Source organism: Myotis yumanensis, unplaced genomic scaffold (assembly GCF_028538775.1).
Source record: "Myotis yumanensis isolate MYYU_CA2020_CCGP unplaced genomic scaffold, mMyoYum1.0.hap1 SCAF_11, whole genome shotgun sequence".
NCBI lineage: Eukaryota > Metazoa > Chordata > Mammalia > Chiroptera > Vespertilionidae > Myotis > Myotis yumanensis.
This window is the reverse complement of record NW_027223762.1, coordinates 7,810,170-7,829,071: the sequence shown is the minus strand read 5'-3', so window position 1 is coordinate 7,829,071 and position 18,902 is coordinate 7,810,170. Positions and strand designations below refer to the sequence as shown.

General features: G+C 37.1%; 1 protein-coding gene across 1 annotated transcript; it reads right to left on the bottom strand.

Moving 5' to 3' along the window:
• Positions 1-795: 795 nt before the first annotated feature.
• Positions 796-13,013, bottom strand: TDRD15 (tudor domain containing 15). Its single transcript, XM_070428575.1, has 2 exons — positions 6,755-13,013; positions 796-824 (listed from the first exon to the last, which is right to left on the bottom strand). The coding sequence occupies exons 1-2, from the start codon at positions 13,011-13,013 to the stop codon at positions 796-798; spliced, it is 6,288 nt and encodes a 2,095-aa protein (XP_070284676.1).
• Between the last annotated feature and the right edge of the window lie 5,889 nt (positions 13,014-18,902).

The window sequence follows — 18,902 nt, the reverse complement described above, 5'->3', positions numbered from 1 at the left end:
ATACTAAAACCAAATAAATGAATAAATAAGTCATTAAGCAGCTAAAACGCATATCATAAACTTTTTCACTAAAATTCATACTTTACTCATTATAAAGCCACTTTAACTAAACACCAAAAGGTCAAATGAGATTATAATGTGGTTTTTAAGTTATTCAGTTGTCCCAGTTACTACCTCAAAGCTTATGTATAAAATACAACTATTTTATTAGGTTCATGGATCATTCAGCTTAGGAATTTGGACATGAATGGCATGATGAAGTTGGCTTATCTCTGCACACTGCCCATGGCCTCAGCAAGGACACATCAAATGGCTAGGGTCTAGACCAGTGGACAGTGGCCTTCCCATATGGCTTCAGCTTCCTCACAGCTTGGATGTGGTAGTTGGATTTCCTGCATGATGGTCCAGGGCACCAGGTGCAAGTGTGTCAGAAAGGAATGTGAAAGCTGCATCACGGTTTATGACCCAGCCTTGGGAGGTCACATGGCATCACCCTAAGCTTTGGTAAAAGGGCCACAAACCTGCCCAGATCTATAAGACCTTCTGATGGGGAATGGCAAGTTCACCCTGGATAAGAGCAAGTAAGATGAGAAATATTGAAGTGGCAATCTTCGGATAATACAATGTAACACAGTCTGCCCTCTGGCCACAACAATTCACACCATTCCCATATGAATAATACACTACACCTTCCCCAAGACTCCAAAGTCTCAGTCCATTAGGCATCAGGACAGTTTCAGACCTCATCCTTTCAATCAAGTCCCAATGTAGATTAGGTTCCCCAGCAGTGGATTCTTAAGTAGAGTTCCTCTTGATCTGAAGACCTATGAAATAGAGTGCAATATTAGCCCACACACGTCCAACATACGTTTGTGGGACTAGCATAGAATAACTTCATAGGCACTCTCATTCAAAAAAGAGAGAACCAGGAGGCATATAGTAATCACTTGGAAATCTCTTTAGCCCCTCAGTTCAATAGATATATCTGCAATTTTCCATATTATGGCAGTAGCAATTTTGCTAACTTTCCTTACTATATTTAACAAAGGTCTACAGCTTCCTTTTCTCCAGCTCCCAACATTTTCTCCAACTTCCTCAAAGCCCTCACTGATAGTCTCTGTGAGGCTTGTCAGGCTTCCTCTCTTCAAGGCCCTTCCAGTTTCTGCCCACTGCTAGGTCCGAAAGTATGGCGGCATCTCCCTTTTGGTACCAAAATCTATTTTAGTTAAAATTTCCATATACTAACTTATTCCATAACCTAGTGATAAAATAATGACATTATTTTGTTCATAAATTCTGAGAGGCAGAAATTCAGACAGGACACCTCAGGGTTGGCTTGTCTCTGCTCCACAATGTCTAGGCCTTACCTAGGGATACCCTAATAGTTACAGGCTCAACTATCAAAAAAGTACCTAAAATGGACTCTCCGTGTGGCTTGGGTACCCTCACCACAAAGCAACTTCAGGATAATAGGCCTTCTTACCTGCAACTCAGCATTAAGCACAAGTATCCCAATGACCAACCTAGAGGTGCACAGCCTTACATGACCCAGCTTTGGAAGTCAACAGGATCATATGGTGTTGTGATTTTATTTTGGAAATAAAATCTTCTACACCAATTTATCAAGAAAAACTGATGAAGAAGACCACAGTGCTGTCAACATACATAATGACAGGAGGAACTAATGTGTTTATCTTAGCTGCAATAGATCTGCCCTTAAACTTAACTTTGATAGGATCCACGTGATCCATTAATACCTGGCATGATGAAGTTGGCTTATCTCTGCACAATGCCCATGGCCTCAGAAGGACAAATCAAAGCCAAAACCTAGTGATAAAATAATGACATTATGTTGTTCATAGATTCTGTGAGGCAGAAATTCAGACAGGACACCTCAGGGTTGGCTTGTCTCTGCTCAAAAATGTCTAGAACTTATCTAGGGATACACTAATAGTTTGGGGCAGGCCAGCATGGCTCAGTGGTTGAGCATCAACCCATGAACTAGGAGGCCATGGTTTGATTCCCTGTCAGACCACATGCCTGGGTTGTGGGCTCAATCCCCAGTAGGGGGCCTGCAGGAGGCAGCCAATCAATGATTCTCTCTCATCATTGATGTTTCTCTCCCTCTCTCCTTCCTCTCTGAAATCAATAAAAAATATATTTTAAAAATTCACTACCTACTAAAAGAATATTCAAAATATCAAGAGAAAGGTAACATAACCCAAAGCTACTACAATATACATCCACATTGTCTTTGTTTACCATGTAATAAAAAATATTAGGGAAAGAAAGCAGGAAAAAGTGACAGATAACCAAGGAAATAGTTCTAGCAAGCATTTATTCATGAGGAAAATTTTCAATAAACTTAGAATAGAAAGGAATTTCCTCAGTGTGATTAAGGGTTATAACACCTACACAAACATCATACTTAATGGTGAAAGACAAGGCCTTTCTCCTAAAACAGACAAGGCATAGATTGCTACTCTCACCACACTACTTCATTTCAACATTGTAATAGAGGTGCTAGGTACTGACATCTAGGGGGGAAAAGGCATCCAAATTGGAAAGGAAAGACTAAATTTTACTTGTTGGCATATGACATAATCCTGTATTCAGAAAACCCAAAAGAACACACATATGCACACATATACACACACAAATAGGAACTAATGAACAAACATAGCAAGGTCAGAGGACACAAGATCAAAAATCAATTGTATTCCTATAAATAAACAATGAATAACTGGAAAATAAAATAATAAACACAGTATCTTTCACAACAGCCTCAAAGGAAAAAATATTTAAAATATAATAAAACTGTTCAAGATTTGTGTACTAAAAATTATAAATGTTACTGAGGGAAATTAAAGGTCAGCAAATGGAGAGATACTCCCCCGTTCATGGCTTGAAAGACTCAAAATTGCTATAATAGCAACTCTACCCAAATTAATCTTGATTCAACTAACTGCTATAAAAATTCAAGCTGATATTTTTTCTGACTTTTACAAGATGATCCTCAAATTCATTTGGAAATATAATGGATCCAGAAGAGCCAAAACAATTTTGAAAAAGAACAGATATGAGGGCTTACACTTTCTGATTTCAAAAATACTCCAGAGCTGTAGCAACCAAGAAAATGGGTACTGGCCAAAGGTTCTACAACAACTCAACAGATAAAGAACAGTCTTTGGTAGTAAATGGTGCTATAAAAACTGAAAATCCATCAGCCTTAAAAAGGAAGAAATTTCTAACATCCTACAACATGCCTGAACCTTAAATACATGATGCTACGTGAAATTTCACGTAGGGACAAATCACAAAGGGACAAGTACTATGTGATTCCACTCATATAAGGTACCATTCATCAAAATAAAAAGTTGAATGGTAGTTGCCAGGGACTGTGGGGAGGACTTAATGGGGAGTTAGCATTTAATTGATACAGTGTTTCAGTTTTGCAAGGTGAAGAGTTCCAAAGATGGATGATGGTGATGGTGGCACAACAATGTACTTAATAACGCTGAATTCCATACTGAAAAATGGTTAAGATGGTAAACTCTATGTGCATTCTGCAACCACAATTTTTCAAAACTGAAGAAAGGCAAATAATCAAAATTAAAAATGAAACTGGGAACATCATTACTGACTCTATAGAAATTAAAAGTTTTATAAGACATATGATGACTTTATGCCAACATAGACAATTTGGGTGAAAAGGACAAATTCCTAGAATGACACAAATAACCCAAACTTAACTGATGCAGAAGAAATAGAAAAACTGAACACATCTATAACGAGTAAAAAAAAAATTTAGTAGTAATTAACAATTTTCTCACGAAGAAAAGCCCATTCCCAGTTTGCTTTACAGGTGAATTCAGAGATTAACTTGTAATGCAAAAAATATACATAAAATTTCTAGCCTTGAATAAACTTTACTTTCAGGATATCAAAATTAAACTTATAAGTATTCATAAACAATACTACTTCTAGAAATTGTTTCCTAACCTCAAAAAGTGACAACAATACCAACATATCCAATGTGCATGAACAAATAACAATAAAACTGATTGTCCCTAGCAAGCTTAAGAAATTTCTAAGTGTTTCCAAATACTCTTTAAATCACCACCTCTCTAGTCCTTCAAATCTATTTTGCGTACACTGACTCTTAAGTACACTTACATAATTTTATGGTTCTATCTCTGCACCAAAACAATACTCAGTTTGCTCAATGATTACTTACAAGATACATTCCAATTCACAGGTAAATGCACTGACAAATACCTACCCTCCAAATAGATAGTAGTGTTCTTGAATGTCACAAATATCCACAACAACCAAGAATACTTTATATAAGAGCAAATTAAATATATAACTATAAAATAAAGTGAAAAAAAATGAAAATTTTTCATTTTTTCTTGTGAGCTAGAGGGAAGGATGAAATTAAGCATGACTTCTAAATCCTTTTAATAAATGTTAGTCCGCCTTGGCCGGTTTTGCTCAGTGGAAAGAGCTTCGGCCTGTGGACTCAAGGGTCCCAAGTTCGATTCCGGTCAATGGCATGTACCTTGGTCGCGGGCACATCCCCAGTAGGGGATGTGCAGGAGGCAGATGATTGATGTTTCTCTCTCATCGATGTTTGTAACTCTCTATCCCTCTCCCTTCCTCTCTGTAAAAAATCAATAAAATATTTTTTAAAAAATAAAAAATAAATGTTAGTCCTATAAGCACCAACATTTTCTAGGGAATATAGTTATGTAGCATTAATTCCCTATGTATTTTAATTATTACGGTACAAAGTAATTAATTAAACAAAGGCTTTGTTAGGAGACACCTGAAAAATAGCTGAAGGTAATAAAATATTGTCTAATGACTGTGGAACCACCTGCAAAGAATAGTGTATCGAATAAGATGTTTACCCTTGAACAACTTAGGGGTTAGGTGCATCGACCATCGGCTATAACTTTTGACTCCCCAAAAACTGAACTACAGTCCATCAGTGTCCACAGGGGATTGGTTCTAGGACTCCCGTGAATACCAAAATCCATGGATGCTCAAGTCCCTTATATAAAACTAGAGGCCCAATGCACGAAATCCATGCAAAGAGTAGGCCTGCCTTCCTCTGGCTGCCGGCACCAACTTCCCTCTGGCACCAGCTTCCCTCTGGCACCCAGGACCCGGGCTTCCCTCCGGCCGCCAGCAGGCACCTGGGACCCAGGCTTCCCTCACAGCCCCAGCTTCATTAGGAAGGACAGAAGGATGTCCAGAAGGACGTCCAGTCTAATTAGCATATTATGCTTTTATTATTATAGATGGTGTAGAAAAATGTACACATTGGCCCTCTACATCCAGATTCTGAACCTTGGACTGAAGATACTGTTTTCTATCTGCAGTTGGTTGAATCTATGGATGTGAAACCCAGGGATCTGGAGGGCCAGCTGTATATTTATTGAAACAGTGTCAACTGTACCTTAGGGGTGAGCCATATTTCCTATGTAAGTTTTTTCAAATCATATCATCACAATTCTTGTTCACATAAAATTTCTGTAACATTCTCATCATTGTGTCGGGGGGAAGTAATCTGAACAATCTAGATTCCTTTAATGTACTTTAATGTTAAAAGTTGTCCTATGCTTACCACTTTGATTATGTATCTGGAGCATCTAAAGCAAAAGAGTACTTATTGGGTGTCCTATGTGTCATTTGTTGCCAAACTGATGCATAAACGATCTGAGCCTTCATCTCCCTCTACTGAAAAACAAACAAAAATTTATGATTTTCAAAGCACTATATATTTTATTGAGAATTATTAAAAAGTTTATTTTGAAAATTCCTACTATAATTAGAACTTCTTTTTACTTAATTCCTAAGAAGTCACAATAGAAAAGAGCACAAATTATACATACTATAACATATACATGTAATTACACATATAGTCTAACAAATAGAAACATCTTTTCTTAAACAAACAGTAATATATATCCACTTTGGAGAAATACATATAGCCTATTCTAGTCTTTATTTAAAACTATAATTGTCTCTTATCCATAAATCCTACCTGTAAAAAAGAAGTGTAACCATTAATCTAACCATTAGTCTATAAATGTGTGCATGTGTACATGTATACACTATCCTAAATATTTGTTTCTTGCAGTATCATAAAATTAACTTACTGCCAGGCCGGCGTGGCTCAGTGGTTGAGCATCGAGCTATGAACCAGGAGGTCAGGGTTCAATTCCCAGTCAGGACACATGCCCGGGTTGCAGGTTTAATCCCCAGTAGGGGCCATGCAGGAGGCAGCAGAACAATGATGGTCCTCTCTCATCTACCCTCTCCCTTCCTCTCTCTCTGATAAAAGCATACTAAAACAAACTAAATATATATTTCATCTGATAAAAATACATAATAAAAAATTGATTCTTCAAAATGAGCCCAGGAAGTTCCCTAATTGCAGCAAGATCAATTTGAGATCTATGGACCATCAGAAGTTTTGTGAAACCCTGAAATTATCTGTAACATGTACATGCATGTGTGGTTAAATCCTCTATACTTCATTTACATTCTCAAAGGTTGCTGTTCAAATGACCATTTTGTTGTTCAAATGATCACTCCAAGTTTATTCATTTGTTCAGGTTTTCTAGTAAATTTTCTTGCAGTAGGATATTTTCAATTTGGATAATTTTCATACATACAAACTTTTATAAAGAATCAAAAATAGAATCTACAAAAAAGAATCTACTTTTTATAACTGGCTACTTACCCTTTAAGTGTTCTTCTGATATTTTTCCATTAACATGCATTGCTTGTACTGCTGTTCTCAAATCCATTTTGTTCTTTTCCTGTATTTCTCCAGTTGGTAGCTTTTTGACTATGTTTTCAATGCAATTGGTATTGTCCTTCAACCCATTAGGTAACAGTTCCCAAAATGAAGCTGCTGCACACTTATCAAATGGAATGGTACTTTGAGGGTTATGTTTTCCACTTTCAACCTTATTCCTCAGTGTTAGATTTCTAGAATATAATCTTTTACTAACATGGCTTTTGCTTAAGGGGTTCTTACAGACATATTTCCTCTTTATAATTTTCTGCTTTTTTAGCTTCTGTTTCTCAGTACATGTACAAGTTATATTTTCTCTTTTGTAACAACTGTGATCTAATAATGAGTAAACATGCTTCCTCTGTAATTTATATTGGATTTTAGTAGATCCAGTAGTAGTAACTGCATCAAGATGATCTGAATCCTTAGAATACATTGCAAGACCATATGCAACTAAGATATCTGCCAGACTGTTTTTCTCGTAAATGACATCTACTTTCAGTTTTGTTTCAAAACTATATTCCCTAAACTGAAAAACTAAGCCTGGTTTACTTAGGAAATCTAGAAAAAAACTTTTGGCTTCTTCATTCCAATGTTTCCTGTTAGCAGGTAAGATACCGTATAAGGCACAAGGATAACTTAGCCTTGGCAAATTCAGAAGGTCCTCGGGAACAACTCTAAGATTTCTTATATCTGAGTAAGGTATGTAAATGGAAAATCCATAGTCAATCAACACAATAAGTAAAGACTGATCAGAGACTTCAGAAATTTCTATTCTATTCCATTGATCTTCCAGTTCATATTTGAACAAACAACTAGAACCAGGAATTATGTGCTCTTGAGACACTGTTTGCAAGGTTTCTGGTAGATCAGAAAGCAACATAAAGACCGATTTCATTGTGTCAAAGAAATCATCTAACTGAATGCAGAAGTCTGATGGATCAGAAACAGCAGTGGCAATACCAGAATATTGCCTACCATTTTGGAGTTGTGCCCAAGTAAAAGATCTTATTGTACTTGGTGACACAGGAGTCTTAGATGCCACACTGAAAATAATTTCTGAAGATCTAAGTTTGTTTTCTTCAACATGAACTGTATTTAAATTTAAATATTCCAAAAGTAACAGGCCATCTACCAAAATTTCAACTTCCCAGGCAGAGTCTAAATATTTTAGGAAAAGGATGTCTATTTCCAAATGAGCAAATAAATGCACAATGGACTCAAATGGCATGTTTCTAAAATTTTCAAACCAAACCCATTTACAAGGCACAGCTTGTCTAGGAATATTTCTGATTTCATTACTAAGTACCCTGATATTACTTAAAGGCACTATGTCATACCTACCACAATCTACTAAAAAAACAAGCAATGTCTCAACACACTTTTTTTCTACTTTTGATCGATACCATTTCAAAGTATTTTTAGATTTTGCCAAGCATTCTAAGCCTTTTTCAATATTTTCCATTGGTGAAAAAGGTTGTTTTACTTCTTCAGTAATTAATACTGTTAAGTCTGATAATTTTTTTTTATTTTTAGATAACTTCACATAAAATACCCCACTTTTTGAAACATAAAGTATTTCAGCCTTTTCAAGTTGTCCAGGTTTTAACTGTTCTAAAGGAATATTAACCAGTTGTCGGTAGAATGGTTGAAGGATCACAGAACTTTCATATTCATTTGATCTTACTTTCTTCATTTCACTCTCATCGTCAGAGTTTACCTTCTGAGAAACAACTTGAGGCCTTTGCAATACTGTTTTCTGTAGTTTTGGACATGCTGTCCATTTCAGTAGTTCATTAGTGACACATTTTTCATCACAAATTATGTTTACTTCCCATTTCTGCTCATGCTTTTTCAAAAATTCACAAGAAACTATTTTGTTACTTACTCGTGAAGCAAAATAATCTATAGTTTTACTGTCCCATATTTCACCAGGCTCATTCCACTTTACTCCACTGAGAAAAGAATGGAGTCCTAGCTGAGGAACAGTTAAGAATTCTCTCTTAAGTTCATAAATTTTAGATATGTTTACTATTTCAGTGTTACCATAGTCAATAAATTCCACTTCAAAAAAATTTCCTGGCAAAATGTTCTTAATAACGGCTCTGTATATGGCATTTTCAGTAGAGTATTCTGCAATTACAAGATCTCCCACGATAGGTTTAATTGATTTTCTCTCACTTACTATATCTGCTCTTCTTTCATTTAGAGCATCTGCAAGTCTGATGATTACATTTTCATTCTCCGCAAGATGAATATGGAAACTTGCTGGGTTACTGATATTAGAAACATATCCTTTAACTTTAGCATTCAAGTAAATTTTGGGTTCAGGAAGGTCTTTGATCTGTGGTCTTGTAAGGTTATTAGGGTTTTGTGAGGCTACTTGATGTAATTCTCTGATAAAAGACTGTGACACAACCCTTGCAGATTTCTTGCCCACATTACTTTCATCAAGAGTATGTGCAAATCCAGGGACAACATCTATACCTTTATTTTTAAGTCCATCATTCAAAGACTTCTTTACTTTGTTTTTTGACACAGGTTCAATTTTATAACTAACTGATGGTTTCAAAACCCGGGCATATATACTTTTGGAATTCATTAATTGATGTATTTTGCTTTCAGAGTATGTTACTAGGCTAGTTTTATTTGTCATATCATGGTGATAGTTTTCTCTTTTGCCTTTTAAAGAAACAGCAAGTCTCTTATTCTCGTTTATTTTAAAGCCCTTTTCCACACAGTGTGCTGGATCACAATGTTTTTTTCCATAAGCATGAAGCAACATTTTAATTTTCTGATTTATATGTTGATATCCATCATACAATTCTAAACCAAGCTGGCCATCTGACTCCTTGGACAATATTACTGCCCTTAATGGTTTTCCCAAGAAACTGTCTTCAAACCATCTATTGATTTCTACTGGAATATCTATATCTCTAAGATCTGACAAAAAGCACTTAACAGCTTGCATAGGTGTAAACAGCAACTCTGGAAACTGATCTGAAATAACCCTCAACATACTTTCTTCTACTAATTGCTTATTTCCAAAGTCCACAAAATAGACCAGAAAGTCAGATAATGAATCTGACTTTGGCATTGCTAAAGCTCTATAAGAGAGACCATCCTCTACGTATTTACATATGCACAATCTCTTTTTGCTAGAATATTCTGGATAATTTCTGAGGTTATTAATCTCTGTGATTTTTGTTTCTATCATCTTTAGGTCTTTATTATTTCTACTAAATTGGCAATAAAACTTTTTGGGACTATATATATGAGATATGTATATTTCTTCCTCACTTCCAATTTTTATATTAAAGGAGGAATAATAGTAGCTGTAAAGACTAACTGAAGATGGGAATGGCTTTGATAATGTACTATACTGTGCAGAGCCATGATTAATAAGAAATTCTTTTGCACTCGTAAATGGAGATTGTAAATCTACCAAGTTACATAAATGGTTTGGATATATAACAACTAAGGCACAGATGACACAAGTCAATAACCCTCTAGATGAAGAAATAAAATTCCCAAAGTCTCTGCATGCTTCTTTTGTCCAACTTAATAATTTACAACTAGTGGGTTCAATTAAATGGTTAAGTCTACATCTGAAGGCTTGGCCTTCTAAAAAAAGAAAATATGGGTTAATCGAACAAAGATCTTTAATTAAAACTCTTTCCTGGTAACCATAATCAACAAATACTACATCAAATTCTTTATTTGATACTTGAGTCAAAATAGCAGCTCTATACCACTTCCTATCTTTAGAATACTTAGCAACACAGGCTATCTGCCCAATCTGATAAGGATCAGAATGAATGCTGTAATAATTCTGAATTTGTTCCATCAATAATTTCAGGTCTTCTAACTTACATCGAAGCTGGCATGAAAAGTCACCTGGGCCATAACAATAAGAACACTTAACTTCAAGGACTGTTCCTGGTTTAAACATATATTCTTTATAAGGCCATGGTAACTCAGGTTCCACAGACAAGGTGAGAGGATTTTTTAAATTTGAGAAATGAATAGCTGGGGACTTTACCAAAGTATAATTACTTTCTTTAAGCTTCTTTGAGTGATACTTTTTAGGTTTAGGTCCTTCAGGAAGGGCAGATAAGGTCTTCTTAATATTAACTTTGTTTTTAGATTTGAAATTTAACACCAAACATGGACTTACAGATTTTGGATAACATTCTGGCTCTACTTCCCAATATTCTGCATATCCAGCTTGTACCATAAGAGAGACAACATCAATATTTTCAGAGGCTTCAATACTCTGAATATTTACAGTGTACTTGTCATCTCTTTTTGCTATAACTTGAAGCAAAACTGCTTTGTTTAAGACAATTTTTTTAAAATAATCAGTTGCTGCCTTCACCCAAATATCTTCAACAGGAAATATATGTACAAGTGAACAGCACATGGCTAAGGCAGGCAACTCACAAAATTCTGGAAGCAAAGTTCTTACATCAAAAAATGGTATGGAATCAGTATTTCCATAATCCAAAAAATACACATTAATCTTGTAACCATTAATTTCATTGATGACAGCTCTGTAAAAACGTCTGTCCTTGCTATATCTCGCACAACAAAATGATCCAGGTTCTGGATTTCTTAGAATTAGTTCATCATTTTCACATAAATCATAAAATCTGTTTATATTTTCCATTACATCCTGAAATTCATTCTGATGTTCATTGGTGCGTACCCAGAAATTTGATGGGTTTAATACATATACTACAAAAGCTATATAGGCAGCTTCTATCTCCATTTCTATAGTTTTAATAGGAAAACCTACTTTCAAAGCACCTTTATTATTTAGAGAGTTTATCAACTGTTCAGTATTTCCAATAAAACTGTCAACTGCAACACTCTTTACAGCAGAAGTACTAGTCTCTCTCAACATATTCGATATTTTTAAATCAGAAACTGGGCAAAGTACTTGTGTGCCTACAGTCTTTAGCAGACACTTAGAATTCATTGTAGACTCTTGAGTTTGTAATGTTACATAATACAAATGCTCATCTTTATTGAGCCAATCAATTTGTGCATATACTATTTGTCCTAACAAGGCTTGTTTAAATACACTGAGTTGAAATTTTCTTACAGTTTTATCTTGACTGTGTAAATATGTCAGAGAACATGGAAATGAAAACAATGGTACTGAAATAAAATCCTGTTTAAGTTTCTTTACATGAATTGAGGGTATAACCTCACTACTGCCATAATCCATAAACCAAATTTTCACTTGATTATTAGGCAAGAGCTGCTGAAGAATACCTCTATGCCACTGTCCATTTCTCCTTTTGGCAACACAAAGTAGTCCAAAATTATCACAAGTAGGACTACTTTCTTGATTGATATCATAATGCAAATTCATGCACACTGTCAAGTCTTCTAACTCTGGAATCCATTTAATTAATTGACAATAAAATTTACTTGGGCTCAACGCAGATGATACCTTTACACTTTCAATATTACCTATTGGCAAAGATGGCTGCAAACTATCCAGAACATGTTGGATATCAAGTAAAGTATCATTATTATTTAATGATAATTCAGGTGTCTGATGTTGTAATAAATCAGGAATTTGATGTGGGAATTCTTTTAACATTTCTACAATAAGACAAAATGAATCCCCATCAATAAGTCTTCCTAATTTTAATTCAAGAACCTGGGATATAATTTTTGGCACTTCAAGAATAATCATGTGAAGAGGCAAAATAGCTTGTAATATACATCCTTTCACTTGTAGTCCTACTAATGACTGGAAATAATTCAAAGCCTTAGGAGACCATTTTTCTCCAATTGGTAGTATGTTTGCAAAAATACCAAATACTACCCGCGGTGGTAGTTCAAATAACTTGCCACAGGCTGAAGCAACCTGCATACTACTGACTCTTAGTTCTTCTCCACGATCTATTAGGAGCACAGTATATAGTTCATTTTTCTTTTCCAAAACTCTTCCTCTCTGCCATTCTCCAGATACTCTTTCTTCTACCAAACAAAATTCATCAATGTCCACATTCTTTTTTACTTTTGGAATATGCTGTATCTCCCTCTGCAATATGTGATAGTCAAACTCACATTCAATATTACTTCTCCCTTGAAATTTCACCAGAATGTCCTTGGGACAAATTTCTGTATGTGATATTGTCAGATCCATATCTAAAAATGTTGGTAATTGAGATGTAGAATCCATTTTCTAAAAAGCAAATAATAAATACTAATTAGCTTCTGGACAGACAGCTGTAAAAATTAAATGAAATTAACCTTATGTAAATATGTATGTAAACACAGCCTTGAAAATAAGTATATGCCTGTATTTATCAAATTGAATGTTAATAAAAATTATATACATTGAACAAGATAATAGAAAGATAAGCAAAATGCATCTAACTCTTCACTGCCTTCCACATTTTCAAAAAATTCTACTGAAATAACAAGAATATAAAAATAGGAATATATACATATAGAAAATTGCTGTAACACAAAGAACAATCTTTACTTTCCAGAAACTAACAAATTTCTATGAGGTATTGGACAGATGTGATATAAACAGAAGGAAGCCAAATAAAACCCACAAGAGATCTCTTCCTCCTGTGAGAAAACTATTTTCCCTCATGCAGACTTCTCCAACCTGTATCTCAAAGAAGTGGGTGCTAGAAGCAACAGTAGATTGGAAACCAACAGGGGACAGACAGGGTTTGCACTCCCTACTCTACATCAATTAGTAATATTTGGACCTGTCAGCATCATTATACAAACTAGGATCCTTCTTGGACCGAAGGCAACAGGCTGAGTCCTGGACAGCACTAAGGAAGGCCAGCCCTGGAAAGATCGTGAGGCAGGTTAGGTACACCTAGGCCTTGTCACAGGCATGGCTGGCCACAAAAGTATGCATTAAGGAGAGTAGGTGGAGAAGAATTCTTCAGCACAGAGACAAAGATCCTGACAATTCTGTTAACTTTCTCTAGAGTGTTAGAATTTTTAAAAAATATTTTTTTATTGATTTCAGACAGGGAGAGGGAGAGAGAGATAGAAGCATCAATGATGCGAGAGAATATTGATTGGCTGTCTCCTGCACACCCCACACTGGGGATTGAGCCTGCAACCTGGGGATATGCCCTGACTGGGAATCGAACCATGTTCATAGGTCAACACTCAACCAGAGAGCCACACCTGTTGAGCTAGCTTGTTAAAATTTTTTAAATGGAAAGGCATATATTCAGAACTATAAAATATTCCCCAAATTCCTGTAAGAACCAACTCTATTATGATAGTACACAGCTCAACTTTGAATCTGAGTTAACAGCTGACAATTATCAAATTTTTTATGAGGATGAGAAAGAGAAAAACATTGAACCTAAAAAAAAAAAAATGAGGAAACCACTTAAAAGAAATCAAAGAAATGCTCCCCTCAGCAATACATGTACTGAAGGAAATAGCAAAGAATTCTTTTTCAAAAGTCTGATTCCTGTTTTCTAAAAGGTCAAAAGAGAATATTGTATTTTATATGACTAAGTAGTTATTAAGATGCCACAACTAAGATTAGAAGTAACTCTATACACATAAGAAATTTAAAACTGCATGGTAAAAGTTAACACAAAATAAAGATAAATGGGATAGAAGAAAAGTTTGAGAGAATACTCTAAAATTCAGGAGGAAATAATAAAAAGATAAAAGAGGAGCATGGAGGATAGGAATATAGGAAAATCTTATCAAAGCATAAACGTTATCTCAAATATAAAATGACAGAACAGGAGACCTTTCTAAGACTTAAGACCCAAGTCCACAAACTGAAATAGGCAACTGGAAAGCTAGAGGAAGAGATAAGATTTAGGAACATCTGGGTACTGACTATGGTTTTTATTTCATTCTAAATAACTAATTTGGTGTGGCAATCAGCATGCTCTGATATATAGAGATTCCAAGCTATGCCTACTTAATCCTGGAATCTCTTAAGAATAGAATCAATGGGCAACACACTAAAGATATTTATTAGAATAAACCAAGACTTCAGAACAAAAAAAGCCTTCCTAAACCACCATTATTTAAAGTCACAGGCCATTACCCAATTCTCAGACTTTAGCCAATTTATAGAACTGTAATTCCTTACATGAATGAAGACCAGCTACTCTTTTTTTCTACTGAATTCATTGGCATGACATTGGTTAATAAAATTATATAGGTTTCAGGGGTACAATTCTATAATACATCATCTGTATATTGTCTTGTGTGCTCACCATCCCAAGTCAAGTATCCTCCCATCGTTTATCCCCCTTTTACTCCCTCCTATCTCCCCCCTCCAAGACCAGGTACTCTTTTTTTTATCCTCACCAAGATACGTTTTTATTGATTTGAGAGAGAAACATCAATGTGAGAGAGAAACATTGACTGGTTGCCTCCCACACATGCCCCAACCAGGGATCAAACCCACAACCTTGTGCTGTATAGATGATGCCCTGATCACCTGAGCCATGACAAGACCAGTTACTCTTTCTTTTTGCCTTTTAAAATTTTATTATTTTTTATTAATAATCTTTATTGTTGAAAGTATTATATATATATATATATGTATATATATATATATATGACCAGTTACTCCTAAGAAAGGATCTTGTGCTGACTTATACCAAGAACACTCTTTGTGGTAGCCATCCAAAGGGCCATGTGACCATTTATTTACCTGAGTAAATGGGAAAAGAAAAAAAAAACTACCTATAAGAATTAGGAGAAAATATGGCAATATTTTTTTCTAATCTTACATTAAAATAGTCTTTCTTCAAGAGACAAAACTTAGAGGCTACCAAGAAAAAAATATTAACAATGTTAAAACCACATAAAAAAATAAATAAACTATAACGAAATTAAAATTAATATAATCTACCTTTGTTCTTTATGATAGCTTGAATCTCTTCTTTGGTTAACACCATTGATACAAAATCCTAAAGCAGATCCGTGTTGTGGAGGTGGGAAGCCAGAAGAAACTTTTGGGTGCATTAACGGATATGTTTATCTTGATTATAGTGCTTTCCTGGGTGAATATGTGTATCAAGGGGTACCAAAGTCTACACCTACTGGGCAGATGGCTGTACTTCGATTAGACTCTAAGTCAGTGGTTCTCCACCTTGGCTGCACATTAGAATCACCTGGGAATCTTTTCAAAATCCTGGTTTCTGGGCCTCATCCTCCGGAAATTCTGTCTTTGTAACTAATGTTGTGGCCCCGCCCCATAACAAAGAAACAGAATTTCCGGAGGATGAGGCCCAGAAATCAGGATTTTGAAAAGATTCCCACGTGATTCTAATGTGCAGCCAAGGTGGAGAACCACTGCTCTAAGTAAAGCGGTCAAGCACACACACCCCCCACAACCTACATGCTTATTAACGATGGAATATTAGAGTAAATCACGGAGCTCTTTCATTCTCTCTATTCCTAAGAAGCAGCAGCAGCTGAGTTACGTCTGGTGGCTGTTGTTACTGCCCAGGGCACTGAAAGGAGCCCTCCGCGGGCACCTGAGGGTGGGCGTGAGAATAAGGTGGAGGCGGAACTGCACAAACAGAAGGGGGTTCCTTTACCTTCCCTCCAGCGGACGTGCTGCAAAGGGCTTCTACTTCTTTCTGAAATTCCAAAAGGCAGAAAGCTGTTTGTGCGTGTGTACTGAAGTATGACGACCATAAGGCGACCCGGCAAAATGGAGTTTCTTCAGGAGAGCGCTTGCACCCTGACCGTATGCCTTTGGCGCTCCGCAGGGAGGCCAGGCCCGGGACAGGCTCGGCGGGCACTGCGCTGACCACTGGCCGCGGGACACACCCTCCCTGAACCCCTGAACCCCTGAACCCCGCACCCCGGGGCCGAGCGGGCCGTTAGGAGGTGAGGAGGATGGTGGGGAGCCAGGGTCATCCCGCCACAGGCGGCAAAGCCCTGGCCGCTCTTCTGAGGCCGAAGCCACAAGGTTCAAGGGACAACGGGGAGGTGGGAGGGACACGACACCATGGAAACAATGACGCTGGACCGTCAATAACCAGAGCTTGGACTTACGGGAGCTCCGTGGTGCAGCTCCAGAAGGACCGCAGGCCCAAGATGGCGGCAGAGTGCCGTCTGCTCCCGGCACATGCGCAGTGTGAAGGCCACGTGTAGGCCCGGCGCATGCACAGCGTGAAGGCCACATGTAGGCCCAGCGCGCATGCGCAGCGTGAAGGCCAGGAGCCTCGTGGCAGGCTCGCTGCCAGCTCCGTGCAGTGCTCCGCCCCCCACGCCCTCACTCTGCCCCCAGGGCTGCACCTGATCTGAGCGCTGAGCTCCAGGTGGGTGACTTTACAGCCTTGTCTCTCAGGAGCAGGCCAAAGCCTGGTTAGAGCTTTACTGGGGGCAGAGGGGGCGTCTGGGCGGGGACAAGATATGGCTCATCGTGGGGGGCGGGGGAAGGGGGGTCTTGTTGTGCCAGGATTACAGAGCACGGATTGTGGCTGCCCAAGACAGAAACCCAGGAGCCCCCAGGGAATTTACAGATTCGTGAAAGTAAGGGCCAGTTATTGAACGCCTGTTGATCAGGTGTTTTTGCATGTCATTGCATTTCATTCTGTTTCTCTGTCTTTAAGAAACTTGGATGGGATTTAGATGGTAGTCATTTATTATGCAAATTTCCTGATCCCTGTGGGGGTGTTGGGGATATGTAGGAGAAAAACCTTGTTTGCAAGGAAATAAACACTCAAGTGCTGGGGATGGTTTGGCATGTCATCAGCAATTTATTCTCAAGTTAGTTATTGGGGAAGGGGCATGTTCATTCTACTCTTCTGGAACTGTTCCTGTAAATTTGAGATTATTTCAAAAGATAAAGGAAAACGTTAATTTAAAATTACGCTAGCCTCATAAAATGAGCTGTGCAGCTCTCACGATTTTTCTGTATTCTGTAGCAATTTACATTACACAGGAAGTACAGTTCCTTGAAAGAATAGGAACTCAGCTATAAAGTAATCGAGGCATGGCTGTTTTGGAAAAGACAAAATATTTGACTTTCACATAAATTCTAACAAGCTCACAGGTCTAGTCAGGTTTTCTATTCCTTGCACGAATTTTGTCATTTTCTTCTATCAATGTATCTATTTCCCCTAGGTTTCAATTGATTAATGTACAGTTTTAATAATACAAGAGCTGTGCAAGTAGACCCTAAGAGAAGAGAATCAGCTGGTAAACATTAGCAGCACTCCCAAAATAGATTAATGGCTCCAAGGCCACTACCTCTTCTGTTTATGTTCTCCAATTACCTATCTCTCGATTAATGGGGTCATTAAGCACTTCAGACTTGCATTAATTTCCATCCTCTTCCCTCCCCCCTACTTCTTTCATTCTGCATCAATCCAGTTTGCAAATGATTACATCTTGTTAAGTATTATACACTTTCTGTTTACAAATAGAACAAATGACCTAGAAAATGTTTGGCAGCTGTCTTTTTTCTCTGGCGCTTAATGGGAATAGTGGAGCAAACAGGCGCACCAGCCCTGTAAGTGTGTGGTGTGACATATTAATGGCTAGTCTTTGCTACCAGCTGACTTAATACATGGAAGTGGAATTCATTTTAAATGGCCTGAAGTTGCATACTTTAAGTCACTATAATTCTGCTGAATGTAGAAAAGTGTAAAAAAATTAATGAATTTTAGCTCTAAGACTCTTTTCACTTTCCATCACTCTAATAAATTACAATAAATGAAATCGTCCCTACTCTTAAGAAACCAAGAAATAGTATAATGTAACAATGGACATGAGACATAAACATAAGGAACTATCAGAAAAGATACTATACATTCTCAGAGGACAGATATTTAACAGGAAGAGATCCTCCTGTCTGGAGAGACTGGAAATGTTGATGGAAGTAGCCTCCTATAGCTTTGCCTTACTCATGCCCACCTCATGCCAGATCCACCATATTGGGAGCTGGAGATAAGCAGACACTATCCCTCTACCCATGGAATTTATTTCCTGGAGGCTAGTCAGTCAGTGCACAATTATTTATTGTGTGCACTCTGTGAGTCAAACATACAAACAGGCAATAATGACTTAGTGTGATCAGTGTTAAGATAGGGCAGGG

Coding starts and splice junctions, on each gene's coding strand:
- TDRD15 (XM_070428575.1), bottom strand. CDS start 13,013: ATGGATTCTACATCTCAATTACCAACATTTTTAGATATGGATCTGACA. Junction 825..6,754: donor ATCAGAAGAACACTTAAAGG/GTAAGTAGCCAG, acceptor TCTATTTCATAG/GTCTTCAGATCAAGAGGAAC.